The sequence below is a fragment of the Bombina bombina genome, unplaced genomic scaffold, assembly GCF_027579735.1.
Source record: "Bombina bombina isolate aBomBom1 unplaced genomic scaffold, aBomBom1.pri scaffold_510, whole genome shotgun sequence".
Lineage (NCBI taxonomy): Eukaryota > Metazoa > Chordata > Amphibia > Anura > Bombinatoridae > Bombina > Bombina bombina.
Window position 1 is genome coordinate 277,501 of NW_026512755.1, and position 16,984 is coordinate 294,484.

At 32.0% G+C, this 16,984-nt stretch overlaps 1 protein-coding gene across 1 annotated transcript in view; it reads right to left on the reverse strand.

The window, feature by feature from the left end:
• Nucleotides 1-5,234, reverse strand: part of LOC128644524 (iroquois-class homeodomain protein irx-1) — a 5,748-nt gene extending 514 nt beyond the window's left edge. Inside the window, exons 1-3 of the mRNA XM_053697106.1 lie at nucleotides 4,707-5,234; nucleotides 950-1,937; nucleotides 124-193 (exon numbers count right to left, since the gene is read on the reverse strand). Coding sequence (XP_053553081.1) covers nucleotides 124-193; nucleotides 950-1,937; nucleotides 4,707-4,982 — 1,334 coding nt within the window. The 5' untranslated portion in view covers nucleotides 4,983-5,234. The remainder of the gene's footprint in view (nucleotides 1-123; nucleotides 194-949; nucleotides 1,938-4,706) is intronic.
• Between the last annotated feature and the right edge of the window lie 11,750 nt (nucleotides 5,235-16,984).

The window sequence follows — 16,984 nt, forward strand, 5'->3', positions numbered from 1 at the left end:
TACCCAACATTTGTTCTAGTCCTACAGTAATTTTACACTAACCTAATGAATATAATGAGGCGTCAATAAAGGAAAATATATATCATTTATGGGACAGTTCATTTAACCTGTAGTTATACTTACTTTTCACGAACTGTTTGAAAGGAGGATTTTAACTGAGGTGGGGAATCAGAAGCTGATGAATTTTCCCTTTCTGTAAAAAAAAATAGGGAAAAAATTAGAAAAATATAATTATATAACCTTTTCATTTAAAAACAATATGTATGATTTATAATATGAGGTGTTGCAGTCGCTCTAATCTGTCTATCTTTTTATTATTTCTCTCTATCCATCTTTCTATCTATCCATCCATCTATCTATCTATCTATCTATCTATCTATCTATCTATCTATATATCCATCTTTCTAATTTTCTATCGATCTATCTATCTATCTATCTATCTATCTATTTAACTATCTATCTTTCTATCTATCTTTTTCTTTCTTTCTTTCTTTCTTTCTTTCTTTCTTTCTTTCTTTCATCGATCAATCAATCTATCATCTATTTCTATAATACACTACCTTCTTTTATATTATTCCTAATCTTAATAAACATATAATTATTATAAGAAAAACTAAATAACACGTTTTCTCTTTCAAAACTGTATGATATATGAATTTGTTTAATTATTAATGTCTATCACTATATCCAATTAATTGGGATAATTTAATAGTCGATTTATTGTAATTTAAGGATGTTTTCTACAAAATGCCTAATACAAATATGTTTTTTTTTTTTTCTTTTCTTTCTAGATAAACCTTTAATCGTTTTTTTGCAACTAGAATAGATAGACCGGATTGTTGACTCTGGTTTGAATCTGGTCAGACAAGAGGTCTGTGTTTGCTCACACATTGTATTCCTATAGCAAACAGAGGATAGCAGGAAGTGTATGTGTTATTTTGATTATTACCTGTGTGTTTTGGACTGGTCCTCTCTGTAGATTTTTCGTTGTTGAGGTTTCCCAGGTTTGCTGTTAATAGGGGCGCTTGGTGATGGGCCTGGATGTGGTGGTGATTGTGATGATGGTTTACACCTAACAACGACCTCATATTTATTAAGGAACTCTGAGTGAGGAAAGCTCCATTTGTCCAGTTGTGGAATTTGCCTATTTGGCAAGTGTATAGTCCATGGCTAGGGAGGAAAGCCGGGTGTTGTATGGGTGAAGATGTGTGGTTAACTTGGGTTGGAGGAGGAGAAGACTTGAGCGCCCCATCAGGACTTGTAGCAGTTTCTGCCAATGACCAAATTTTTGGTTTATTGTGAGGTGGTACTTGTAAATTACCCTGGCCTCCAGGGCTCACTATTCTGGTAGTGTTATTTTCAGAGTTTTCTTTTACAAGTGACAAAGATTCTTTCGATTTAAGTCCATCAGATACAGGCAAAATAACATCATCTTTTTTCAAACTTTCTTTCTCATTTTGTCTTAAGTGCTCTGGTTTCTCATCCTCTTCCTCGTTGCTCTGTTCCCCATCATTATCATCTATTTTATCAATATCTATGCTCTCCAAATCGATTTCCTCATCATCTTCATTTTTATCATGGTCCCCTTCATTGTCACTTCCAAACAGATGGTCATCTTCTTTACTCCTGGAGCCCCAGGTCACCTTATTCTCTTTTTTCAGTCTCCTCCTGGCGTTGGCAAACCAGGTGGAGACCTGGGTGAGGGTCATCTTGGTGATAATGGCCAGCATGATCTTCTCACCTTTGGTAGGGTAAGGGTTCTTCCTGTGTTCATTCAGCCAGGCCTTCAACGTGCTGGTGCTTTCCCTAGTGGCATTTTTAGGCCGACCAGGATCTCCATATTGGAACTGTCCATAAGGATAATAACCTGGGGCAGTGTGAGCAGCAAAAGTAGCAGGGTGGACTCCAGGATTATCCTTTAGTTCATACTGTGACCCCTGGAAAATATACACAAAAGAAGCACATTAATCCTCAGATTATATACATAGACAGCAATATTGTATTTTCAAAGGTGCAGACCTATTTGCCTTACATAGTTCAGCAACAAAAATAGATAAATAATAAAAAAAATCTGAATCAGCTTAAAGTCTAAACAGCAGTGCCCTAAAATCCCGGAAGATCTGCCCTTCTATCAGAAAAAGCAACGATGGGGCTTCATTGAAATTTGCTAGCCTTGAACATATTTTGTTTTTCTATTTCTGGAAACATTTAATAAGGTTTTGCACCCCCGCATCACACGGTATGTTTGCAGTGACCTATCTTTGAATAATGTCCTATCTGCAGGTAGACATTTATCTTGCAGCAGCTCTATACAGAGATGCAGCAAGTCAATTCTAGACTAAGAATATTTAAATATGCCATTGAATCTCACTAATTTATCTTTTTATTTATGGCAGTGATAATAATATTTATACATCACTGGGAAGGAACGTGTTTCCCCTGAACAAACAAGAATATCATTTTTAAATTGCAGTTTGAACAGGTGCGATACAGTTTAGCTCATTGGACCAATTTGTACAGCATACAATATATATGTGTACATGTCTATATATATATATATATATATATATATATATAGATATATATATAGATATATATATGTGTGTGTGTGTGTATATATATATATATACACACATAAAAAATCTTACATTAAAATTAAATATATTATACACTGACTTGTTTGTATTATATTTTCCCTATTGCAATGATTGCTGTATTGCAGTGTTTACTAAAATTGCTTTATCCCAAATATTGTGTTTGGCCTAAGGAAAACAACTGTAGTTTTTAGAGTTGTAAAATGCTTAATTTGTTTTTAAACACAATGATTTTTCTTCCCTAAGCAATAAAATAGAAAGCCAAACAATTCCATCAGGTGTTGTGGTAAATAACATGTAATCTTTATAATAACCTCATTAGGCCTCATTACTATTCTACACTCTTTAGGTGACTGGATTTACGTTTCCTTCAAAATAAGATGTATCAAATAGAAAACAAAAAGGTTCTTATAAACGAAATAAACATATAAGACTATATATAACATCAGCACGTGTATACAAGAAAAAAGACGTATAAAGAGTGATATATACAGATTTATTTAAATAAATATATGTATTCATTTTAGAATGCACAAATTCAAAAACTAGAAACTATTTTAATATTTAAGTGTTTGCTCCAATAAAGAACAAATAATTTACTATTAAAAATTAGAATTGTTAGAATATTAGGATGCAACATATTGATAATTAATTTAAAAAAACAATTTAATTGTTTTTAAGAGTTGTGTTTTAATAGATAGGTTGCTGTAAAAATACTATAGTTTATTGCACGCACCCTGCAGAGAATATTTAAGAGGCCACTTATAAATCTTTCAGCAAGTCAATGAAAAGCTTAATGCATTATCTAAACATAAGGCAAAGGCTGCATCTTTTCATATTAAATGGAATAATAATGCATATATGTTTATCAATTAACCTAATATATTATAGCTGCACAAGTATTTACGTTTGTTTTCGCCTGTTTAATTGCAAAGTCAAAATAAATACTACAATTACCAAAAACACTATCTTCATAGTAAACAGAAATCTGTTGAATGTTCTAAACACATATGGTCAGAAACCCATAATTTAATTTGTAGCAAGAACCTACAGTATTTAAAAAAAAAAAATCACATATGCATATGCCTTGAAACTATTTACATTAGGCATATTTGTTATCAAATATATTTTTTTTTTACTTGAAACATATGAGTTTATGCTTAAACACAGTACACCAGGAAGTGATCTACTCGTATTTGTTTTCTGATCATTTGCAAAATATGGATAAGCAATTGAGTCAAATGGAAGGTACTGATCTGAGACCTAAAGCCAACAAGGAAACCACTGATTTGTTTAATGTATTATTATTATAATTTTGTAAAGCAGCATTATTGTTTGGTCCTTGGAGAAAAACAAAACAAAAAACTTTACATCTAACACAAGAAAAAAAAGCCCTACACAGAAGCTAGAATCTGCTTGTTACTGCATGGTTATACCCTGGGGAAATAATTCTACTTGCTGTGCTAACACTACATTTTTTTTTTATTTAGAGCATGAGTGATTCTTCTCTCTCTATTATTTTCTTCTTAATGTTATTTTTAACTGGATGATCTCACAATTACCAGAGTAAACATATTAGTTAACACTGCCAGCCGAAATTATTATTCCACGGGCACAAAAGTTCTTGTATACTATTCCAGCCCTATAAAACTTATAATATCTCATAAAAAAAGTTGTTGTTTTTTTCAAAGCAATGCACTAATATAATACCATGTACATTTTATTTATGTATTCATAATTGATCTGAATGAATACTTCTAATGAAAGCAATAAAACAAGAGAACTTTATGGAGTTTACCTCATTTATATATTTGTTTTTATTCTTATTCTGCTGCTTAATTTAGAATAATTAAAATTTTGGATGTTGATATTAAAAATGTATTTGACTTATAGTGTTAAAGGGACATTTCAAAAAGTAAAAAGCAAGTTCAAAAGAGCTCAGTGTGTGTATATATGTATATATGTGTGTGTATATATGTGTGTGTGTATATATGTGTGTGTGTATATATATATATATGTGTGTGTGTGTGTGTGTTTTAAGGGAAGAAGCCTGGACAAACATAAAGCAGAAGCTAAACAGACAGTAGTGCAGGGGAGGACACAGGCACTTACCATTTGAGAGAAGAGGGTGAGATCGGTGGTGTAGGGCAGGAAGGCGCTGTAGTTGTGGGCACCGTATGGGTTTGCATACATGCCCAGTACCGAGGTGACAGCGGCTGTAGACGCACTGCTGCCCAGCTCTGCTCCTGCTGGCCTCCCTGTTCCGGCTGCTGCTGCCGCTGCTGCTGCTGCAGCTGCAGCCGCCAGAACTCCCGGCCGCTCCCCTCCATACACTGCTGCCTGCCCAGCACTCAAGTACTGGGGGTAACCCAGCTGCGGGAAGGACATGGTTTTCTCTCTGCTGCCTGTGTGTCTCTCTCCAGCAGGAGAAACACAGCAAAAAGAGCAGGTGAAATTTATAGAGAGAGAAATCAACACTGGGTACACAAAAAAAAAGTATCAAACTCTTGGAGAAGCAATGTAGTAAGATTCAACCTTTTCAGTCTCTTTTCTTCTCTGTGTATGGTGTTGTATTCTACAGAGGAGGAAGGGGAGAGGTGTGTGGATAGAGGGTGTCTTTTTCCCCCCTCAAAATCTCGGCTCTTCTGTGCTCCTAAATCCCTTAGATGTGATCTGATCAACAATTGAGCTCCAACTGATGTGTCTGCCCTTAGGTCCTGGGCTGATCTTTCAGATACAATTTGAAGTTGATGCTTTGATTGGCACCCACTTGAGCTCCAGGCACCTCCCCTTTTGGAGCATGTGGCCTAAGCATTGGCTGGGCCACTTTATTCTGTAACAGAAACTGGATGTTTGTCTCTCTCTCTCTGTATGTGTGTGTGTGTGTGTGGAAGTGGATAAGAGTGAGTTTTTTTTCTCCCCCTTTCTGTATGTGTCTGCTTTGGCTTGGACTGTGTATTTAATGTTTAGCAATGGGCTCCTTTCAGAGAAGCCCCCACTGCTGTATGACAACCTGTCTACACGATTTTACAGCTGTCCAACATTGGGGTTTTGCTGTTTTCCACCCATAGTGTGTCCCCTTCAACAAAAACAACTCTGCAACGGTGATGCCTTTACTGCTCAGACATTATTGAAAAACTGAGGTTAAATGAAATAAGGGAAAGGAAGGTCAAATTACATTTAGAAAATTATATATATATATATATATATATATATATATATATATATATATATATATATATAAAATATATTTGGTATGTTATATTTTTGCCTACAATTTAACATTAGTGTAAACTAAAATAAATATAATTTGCAATTTAATTTCCTAGTAGGTTAATCGTTTTAGTAGGCAAATTTATAAGGATGTGGATTTAACAAGTTTTGTGGGTGAAAATATCACCCCTTGATAAAAGAATAGAACTTTCAATTGTACTAAAATGTGTACTAGGCTTCATACTGTGGAAGAAAGAGGTTTTTTTTTTTCCTCCCCCTAACAAATGATTCACAAGAATAGGGCAATTTTAGCATGACAATTGCACCTCTTGTTTGCTATTTAGTGTTTTATATACATTATGCGTTAAGGGACAATTAGGTAAAACAGGACAAAGAGTACAGCAAAATGCACTGATAGTGAATTATACAAATTGACTGTCAATATATTATACTCAGGGAAACTTTACATTTTATGACCTAATGACATTTTGCATATTTATTGCCTTTGAATACTTACGAATTGTTTGAGTGTCTACAATCATTAAAAGAAAGTTCCTGCGTTCATTCTAGAATACTGCACTTTAACTGAAACGGATTGAATGCTGTAAACAATAAATGTCCGCTTAATCCAATAATAAAGACACCTATAAATATAAATTATTTTTAATAATTGTTATATTCTGGATTTTGTTTAATCTAAGTAATTTACATCTACATGTTTTTTTTCTCTCTCACTATTTGGAAAGTTATACCTACAATTATATAGTCATGTGTGTGTGTATATATATATATATATATATATATATATATATATATATATATATATATATATATGTCCAGTCCCGCTCTATTTATATAGTTTATTAGCTTTATCAGATAATCTTTCTGTAAATGGGTGACGTTTCGGGATACATACCCTTCCTCAAACCAAAAATATATAATGCTCTCACACAATCATGAGTATACAATTTTATTATGTAAACAATAGGAGATGTTTGCAATTTGCGTTATAGTTTTAAAACACAATATGGATTTTTTACGTTGATTCCCTTCAATTCCATATATACAGTATATGAAAAATATCATATATATATATATATATATATATATATATATATATATATATATATCACTAATTACAACGTTTGTCACATTGTCACATATACACATCTGGTATTATATATTTAACATGCTTTTATTTTCTAAGTATCTGGCAATTTTGTTTGTCACATTGTCACATATACACATCTGGTATTATATATTTAACATGCTTTTATTTTCTAAGTATCTGGCAATTTTGTTTCCAATATTCAATGTCCAAGTGATTATAGTATACTAGACTACATATTGGTTCAAAATACATCTAATATATATAAATAATGTTTTATTTATAAGCCTTTTTATCCAACCATTGATCGTAACAGTATATCTACTTTGTGTAATTTAACTACATTAAAAATGTAATGTAAATGTAATTCTCTGACTCCTTCTGCTGAACAAATGTAATACGTGCAGTTGCAGTCAACCACTCTAAATTCTAAGATTAAGAAAATGAACTGTCCTGTAAAATTACAACGGTGTTTTCAAAACTCAAGTGACACATTACAGAGTTACAGGTAAATAAAGGTGGGATAATGTCATTGACACAACTGAAATCTTCTTAAAGGTTTAGATATTGGTGGAATTTGCTTCCCTATAGCTTAAGTCAAGAGAAATCTGAAGCTCTCTATTCCCTATCTGTATCCCTTTTCCAGTTTAATAGATATTTAATAGCAGAAAACTGCTGTCTACATGGTTTTCAAAGATCCTGCTAACATTAAAACTAGCTTCCAATTATCTATCAACAACCAAGGACAGGTTTTAGAATCTGGTATTATATACATTCCCCCTAGTTGCAAAAACTTTTTAACACACGTTATGGCTTTTGCCTCTGCAAACTTCTCAGGGTAATATGTAAGCCTTGCTCTGTTAAAGTCATCTGTTATTGTGAATTTTAGATAAGCTAAATAAAACCAGAAACATGTAAAATCCTACTTGTAGATCTAAAGTTGTCCATTTTATGGCACAATAAGTCTGCCCAGTAGCCATTCCTTCAAAATAAATTCCTTTCCTTTTTTCCCCAGTTTATTTCTACATTTTCTGTTCAAGAATCATATGACCAGATATCTACTACTAAGCTACTTAGCTGGAAATCGGTTTAAGAAAAGGCATGGTCATCCACAGCTACACTCCAAAGTTTATTTTATATATATATATATATATATATATATATATATATATATATATATATATATATATATATATATATATATATATATATATATATATATATATATATATATATATTAACGTTTATATGTATAAGTATTCAGTAATCAAATTATTTATTTTTAAAATGTATTCCAATTAAAATGTTTTTTTTTTTTTATGTACATAATGTAATATACACATTAATACCTTGCATTTTATTATTTTGAAAAAAAAAAAAAAGAATAAATAAAAAAATGTATTGTGCTGCCAATGTCCGAGTACATTGCATGGTCTGTTAGGTTTCTGGCAATCTCAAATAAAAATTTAACTTCCAATTCATTAGCTAAATACACAATGCAGTCAAGAATTCTCAGTCATACTGTGACCATGACAGAAAAAAAACATGAAACACTAAGATTAGAACAGAAACCGATTCCCTGTTTTTTTTTTTGTTTTTTTTTTAAACAAGAGAGATCTGATGAACAGAGAAATAAAACAAGCAAGAAAAAAAAAATGGCTAACAGCATTTCAATAATGTGATTATGCCCAGTGTAATTGTTTGAAATAAATTGCACACTGTTTAAAAATACATTGACCTAAATGGCCAAGCTGTTTTAATTTAAAGATCAGTAAGCAGATAAACTGTAGTTAAAAAAAAAAGCTTCTCACAGTGAATTTGCATAAGATAGTGATCAGTGCTGTTTCTCAAGGCAAAAGACATACTCCCAAGAGTTTCTTTCTTTTTTTTATTAATAACAAATCATTTGAGATAAGGGTCTGATAAGAAATGCAAATCCAGACATAGGGGTCGCTGCTTGGCTAAATATTAGGAAAAGCTGAGGCTTCGGGAATGGGCTAAAGGTCTCTTTGTAGAGTGGCTAAATGCTGCTTTAAGCAGGGACTCTACTAGAAATGAAGTCAGTGATTTTGATCTGCTCCAGATGTCCTAAGAGTGGATATTGCAGCGGTGGGAATCTGCACTGAGTATCTGAGAGCGCTGATGTTAATCAGCACAACACATCAGCAAAGGGGACTGGCAATTGTGATAACCTGCTGCTGGAATTGTGCAGGGGCTGGAGATGGCAGTGATAAACCGCTGAAAATATCTCCAAATGGAGATGACAGAGAAGTTGAAAGAAGACACCTAACAGGGGAGAGGATAAGATGCTTAGCAGAGCATAATTTGAGAATGGTATTGTTTTAGATAGTTTTACAGTCCATAACCCCTTAATTATGGCACATATATGGGATCTATCTATCTATCTATCTATCTATCTATCAATCTATCTATCTATCTATCTATCTATCATCTATCTATCTATCTATCTATCTATCTATCTATCTATCTATCTATCTATCTATTTATATCATTCATTTTCTTTCTTTCTTTCCTTTCATCTATTTATCTATCTATAATTATATATATATTTAGTTAAATAAAGATTAAGACCATGCATATCTTGTTTTATTTAATGTATGACAGGAGCTAAATTATTTCATTAAATAACGTTTCCCAATATATAACTTTTTTTTTTTAAAAACAAATTATGTGAATAAATCCGATGTTGTTCAATTTACTACACAATATATTACTGATGTTTAAGTGTGATGAGTCTAAGGCATACATTTGTTTTTTTCTTTAAATGAATTATTAATTTATTACAGATAAAAAATAACCCAAGACAAATTTAAATTTGTGCAAATATACCTAAGTCGTAACACTTAGCAATATAATTGATAAATACATAACTATTATTATCTGATGATGTACATTTGACATTCGTTACCTAATGTTTAGAAAAGTGTTTCCAAATTTAAAAATGATTCAAAAGCACAAATTCAAATAATTACAATTTATTTTAGGATATAGTTCTAATGCATACAACTTTAATTTTGTGTATCGATTTCTTTAACATTTTTTATGAGATTCCATTCTGGTTTAATAAAGGGAAATGTTTTACATCACATATATTCTTTTCTGCTATTATAATAAGCTTGTAATGTTTCTTTTGCTGGTCAACCGCATGACAGCTAGTAGCCCATTCAAAAGCAGTCCCTTATTCACTCCTCCACAGCCCTGATTTATGAGCCGTGTTAAATAATCATTATTACTTAGCACCTTTTTCCAGCAGGGTCTGGGAAAACACCCTGGTTTGTGACAACAACGCATGTGTCAAACAATTAAGGAAGCATATCAATCTATCTAACTAGGTGGTGTGCTGGTGCTGCTCTCCTTCCTAGCAGGTCCTAAAGAAACATACCCACAATAGAAACGTGTCTTAAAAACCTTTATCTTAGACTCTACATCTCTAAAATTGTTAAAGGAAATGTTTTTAGTATATTTATAAATTTAAAATATAATTATAAATGTGTTGTATTCTATGGGTTACATTTGATGGGAAAACTAACTTTTTAAATTTATATATATATATATATATATATATATATATATATATATATATATATATATATATATATATATATATATATATATATATATATATATACTTTAAACGGGAGGGGAAAAAAAGAGAAAGTGACTAAAGCGTTACAAGGATTACAGATGAGTTTATAAATCCATCACTCCTTAATTAACCAAATGATTCCATTATGCCTCCCATATGATCAGCAATTCCATGATTTTTTTTTTTGTTAAGGTTTATAATTTTGTGTTGCCAGAATGTTGCTTGGGGGCATATGCACAATTGCTGTGCCAGATGCAGTTGTATTTATTTGTTGTTTTTTTTTTTCTCTCTCTCTCCCTGCCTTGTTCCTGTAGGGCTGCATTATACAGTTTTTAATTAGTTTGTGTTTGTATTTCACCCGTCCCAAATCAATGCCATCCTGGAGCAATTCAATGTAAATTCCTACAGTACAGGTGTAGCTGCTAGCTCTGGAACACTAGGAAACTCATGTCTTACAAATGAAAGCACTGAATGTCATTCAGGCAAACTGTCAGCTTTAAACAGCCAAGAGGAAGGAGATCAAAGCACGGAGCAGGAACTTCTTCTCCAGATTAGAGTCTGTATAGCTTGAACTCTAAATGCTATTAAAGGGAACCAAAACGTACAGGAGATCATTGGCTACAAAGTACCTTCAATTCTGTTATGCCCTTCCTATTCTGACCATTGTAAGCCATTTCAGAAATGTGAAGATGCTCCATTTCTTCCCTAGACCTTGAAGACTTCTCATCTCAAATTATGCAGAACTAATACTCTAAGAGACATATTTCTATGTGTGCATATATTTAAAAAAAAAGCCACTGTTATCAATTTCCATTTTATTCAATGACATGTGAAAGGTCTTAAGAGAAGGGCTGTAAAATGGAACTTAGACTCTTAGTGTCACAAGACATAAAATATCCATACAGAATTTCTTATGTCCTTTTTTTAAATGACCTCTACACACTTATGTAAAGCTATTCTTTCAATCACATGGGATTTATAAATCTTTTTTTTTTTCAAGAATACGATATTGAGTAACTGCAGCTAGGCCACATATAAATTATGATTCCCCAGCAGTGTATATTTAATTAAAGTAATCTCTCTTGAATTTAATTACCTAATGAATTATTTGTTTAAAGGGTAAAGGCTTGTTTGCCAAGTACAGTGCAATCCATTGATAAGAACTTATATTAAAAAGGACGTTACATCTAAAGTGATACAGTACTTAGCTTTGATCTCAGATGTATGGCACTTGGTGCACCTAAAAAACTATTGTATATTGCAGAAAATTATATTTATAAAAAGTGTTTTCAATCATTTTGATACAGCTTCTATGACCAGTTATTATTTTGCACGAAGCATTTTACTTGGACTATTTAGGTAATGTAAATATTTATCAAAATAGGAACTGACAAAAGATTAGTTATAAACTCTCATTCAGTTTTAGCTCAATAAAGGTACCAGATTTTTTTTATTCCCTCTTAACTACAGCAACATCATCATTCTCAATTATACAAGAATATTATTGACCCGTTAAAATATTATACAGATTGAAAAAAAAAACAAAAAAAAATCATTATTGTACAAGCAAATGTATGTATAGCCTGGTGTTGGTATAATGTATTTGAACAATGCAAAACATCGTTTGAAGAAAATTACAATTAATGTTAAGATGGAATTACTTCATATAATAAATAATTTGTTTTAAACATTAACAGTTTAGCAGCTATAATGGAATCTGACTTTTTCACAATAGTATATATATATATATATATATATATATATATATATATATATATATATATATATATATATATATATAGATATATATATATATATATATATTGTATCAATTTAAAATATGTTAGCAAATTACTGAAACTGTTGCCAATGAAATATATACTTTGACACTGTGTATAGTTGTTATAAAGATAAGTAATTTGGATCAGGGGCAGTAAGGCTGCAATGCAATTGACTATAATCTTTTTAGAAATTGTGCATGTGTATTGTTTTTTAATAATTATTAATACATAGCATTTCCAGTAGTAGAGAAGCCACAGCACACAAATGCTGGGCGTAATCTATTAATTTGCATTTTAACTTAATGTCAATCTTGGGTAGCAGCTGTACAAGCAGAGAGGAAAGGGTTAAAAAAACAACATTAACACAGTCTACTCGGAACAAAATAGCTATTATTGTTTTAAACAAAAGGAAAGATCTATTAGATTGTGTTTGACAATGAAACAAACACGTTTTACTTATTGGAGCCATTTGGTCTGTAGAAAATAAGATGTTTGCTCTTTAGCAACAAAATTAAAAGTGTTATTTTTTTTATTTATTAAGTTTATTAAATAATATGGTAGTTCAATTCTTGTGATTTCATTTGGGAGATTGCTTAGAAAACGTTAATTATAAATTGTGTGGGTTTTTATCTTTAAATTCCATGGAAATGTCTTTCTTTATATTTAGTTGTTCTCAATTCAGTTTTTCAATGCTTTAAGGGGCAGCCAAGTCAAAATTAAATTTCAAGATTCACATAGAGCATGTCATTTTAAACAACTTTCCAATTTACTTCAATTAACAAAATGTGCAGTCTTTTTTACATTTTCACTTTTTGAGTCACCAGCTCCTATTGAGCATGTGCAATAATTTATAGAATATACATGTGCATTTGTGATTGGCTGATTGCTGTCACTTGATATAGGGGGAGTGGGGAAAGATATAACTTAAATTTGTCAGAAAAAAAAAATCTGCTACTCATTTGAAGTTCAGACTAAGTGCTATTGCATTGTCTTTATTATTATGCATTTGTTAATTATACAAACCTACTTTATTTACTAGTCCTTTAAATCTAGTTCTCACTTCCTGATCCAATACACAGCCTCTCACTTTCTCCATGTGTAACATACAGAATTCTGTGATATCTCTGCTCTGTGTAGATTTAATGTATATGCGCCTGCATGTATATGTATGTTTTGTGGCATTTAACTTGCTAAATTATTGCTCATTTTAGGCCAGATACAAGTGGTGCACTAACTGCGCTCAAAGTCAATTTTTAACACTGTTGGGTTAGAATGCGTATCACAAGTTGAAAGTAAAATATAGCATGAGCGAAAATCCAATGTGCGCTAACTTCAGGACTTCAGATATCGAAACTGCATTAAATTCTTCAGCTTAAATAAAAAACACTTATCGCTCGTATTCTAAACGGACACCAAATTAATCCTACAGAGCTAAACCAAAAGGTAGTTAAGAATATTTTACATTCCAGTGTTCTTAACATAGAAGGAAATTTTCTTTTAAAAAAAAAAAAAAATTTAATTCTATACACATCTGATATTTTTTTTGTAAAATATTTATTTAAAAAGACAAAGAACATTTTCTACTAAGTGAAGAACACTGGAATTTTAAAATATTTATATTCAAAACAAAGTAAAACACATTTTAACATCAAAATCAAAATTGGTTAAAAATATTTTTCGTGTTTCAAGGTATTTGACTGGAAAGGGCTCAAAAGTCTCTCTCTCTCTCTCTCTCTCTCTCTTTCTCTCTCTCTCTCTCTCTCTCTCTCTCTCTCTCTCTCTCTCTCTCTCTCTATATATATATATATATATATATATATATATAATATATATATATATATATATATATATATATATAATATATATATATATATATATATATACTTGAAGGCAAGAAGAGGCACTCACAGGACTTAGTGAACATACATTTTATTTGTATTTCATCAATATGGGTTCAGTCAACATTTCGGTCCTCACAGGGACCTTTATCAAGACTGTTTCTCAATTTGAGAGTGTGTAATATGTTCACCGCTATATATACATGTATATATATGTGATTATATGTTTAAATATGTATGTATACATATTTACAAATATGAACACATAAATACACATTTCTCAGAAAGTGTATACATGAGTGTAATATTATGTTTTGATACGATTATCATGCACACTACTTTTAATCTAGCCCTTTGTGTTTAGGAAGAATCTTTTTGATTTGCTTTAAAGGAACATGAAACCCATCTTTTTATTTTATGATTTAGAAAGAGCATGTCATTTAACTTTCCACTTTACTTCTATAATCTAATTTGCTTCATTCTTTTGATATCATTTGTTAAAAGGCATATCTTAATAGGCTCAAATGCTGCTGATTGGTGGCTGCTAATAGATGCCTTGTATGATTGGCTCACCCATGTGTATTGCTATTTCTTCAACATAAGATATCTGACGAATAGAAGTAAAATAGAAAGTTGTTTAAAATTGTATTCTCTATCTGATTTAATATAATTTATAACAAAAAGAAACAATCTCCCTTTGTGTAAAAAGGCAAAAAACAAAAACAACAACAAAACATTTGAAAAGGTTGGGAAACTCTTTCATACCTAAAAGAAAGACTAGTATATATATATATATATATATATATATATATATATATATATATATATATACATACAGTATATATATATTATATATATATATATATATATATATATATTTTATCATTTATTTGTATAGCGCCGCCAAATGCCAAATTCCTTAGCGCTGGGTACAATGATAGGGGTATACAATGACAAAGATTGGTGATACAATACAAAACATAACAAGACTAAACAAATCTAGCACAGGAGGAAGAGGGCCCTGCTCCGGAGAGCTCACAGTCTATAGGTTTAGGGTGCAGAGACATAAGGTTGGGGTAGCTTGTTACATCGGTTGTATTTGCAGCAGTGAGTCAGGCAGTTAATGTATTAGCTTGGTTCGGATGCGGGATGGAGGAGAGATGGTAAGCCTCTCTGAATAGGTGGGTTTTCAAGGATCTTCTGAAGCTATACAAGGTTGGAGACAGTCTGATGGAGCGGGGTAGAGAGTTCTAGAGGACAGGAGCAGCACGTGCGAAGTCTTGGAGTTGGGAGTGGGATGTAGAGATAACAGGAGTGTAGAGACATAGGTCAGAAGTTGATCGAAGAGGACGGTATGGGGAGTATTTCACGACGAGAGAGGAAATATAGTTGGGAGTTAGACTGTTGAGTGCTTTGTAGGTTAGGGCTAATACTTTAAATTGTATTCTGGAGTTAGGTTAGGGCTAATACTTTAAATTGTAGTGGAATGAGAGTGGGGATAATACTCATATAAGTAATAACTAATGATTCCCCATCAGGCACTGGGTTATCACAGATATAGTATGGTGGTGAGGTCGTACTGGTGAGTGACCTCTCTAATATAATAGACACAAAAATTGTGTGATAAAAGTATAAGAATAACAATATAACAAAAAATTGAATAAAAAAAAAAAAAAAAAAAGGGATTGGTATAATGGACAAAGAAGTAAACGTTGTGATCAAAAGATATTTAAAAACAGTCTCCAAAGATGAGATCTACAAAAGCAGTTATAGTGAGCATGTGAATAAATACAAATAAGGATGTGATCCACAAAAACATATATGTGTGTATCAAAACAAGTCGCAAAAAACTATTCGCAAAAAACTATTTTATGAAAATATTGGAAAAATGCTGGAAAAAACTTTTGTGAACAACAGGTGTGTACTCAAACTAGTTGGTGTGATTATTACAGTCATATTTGTTTTTAGATCATTTTAGGACACATTTATACGAAATAGGATTTTATCTACATGGATCCATGTACTTAATTGTCTTTTAACTATATAATATTCTGTGAATTGTACCTAATTGCTTTTAATTATACGATATTTTGTGCAAATTGTAATAAATATTCTTTGTTAAACACATCATACCCAATTTCTAAGTCTATCCTTATGACACATAATTTCATATAGGGACTTTTTCTAAACATCCAATATATGCTATCCCAACCTAGGGTCTAACATCAGAATTACAATTATCAATCACATAAGACCCTGCCTATTTTTTGGCGCTCCTATCTATTCATTCTTTCATATTCTATTAACCTAGTGGGTACTTGGGGGACCCACTATAGACAGGAGCAAGAGGTCACCAAACGCAGCGCTGTAAGATATCAATATTTCTTATCACAGATATAAACAATAAAAAATATATATTAACTCTCCCAATTAGGGACAACTAATGCTTATATATATGATGATATAGTATAATCCAATAAGACCTGGGGAGGGTGCTCACTGTTCAATTAAATATAGAGAAAAACAGTTAAGAGTGAGTGCACCTATTGGATTGAGACAGCTCAACCCTGATAAACAGCTGTTCCTTCAAACAACTGTGAGGGATCGATGGGGTAAAAAACAAGTGAGGGGAGCTGTGTGGAGACAGCTCAACCCTGATAAACAGCTGTTCCTTCAAACAACTGTGAGGGATCGATGGGGTAAAAAACAGTGAGGGGAGCTGTGTGGAGACAGCTCAACCCTGATAAACAGCTGTTCCTTCAAACAACTGTGAGGGATCGATGGGGTAAAAAACAAGTGAGGGGAGCCTGGCTTGGCTTTCTTAGCCTTTGAGAAAGCCAAGC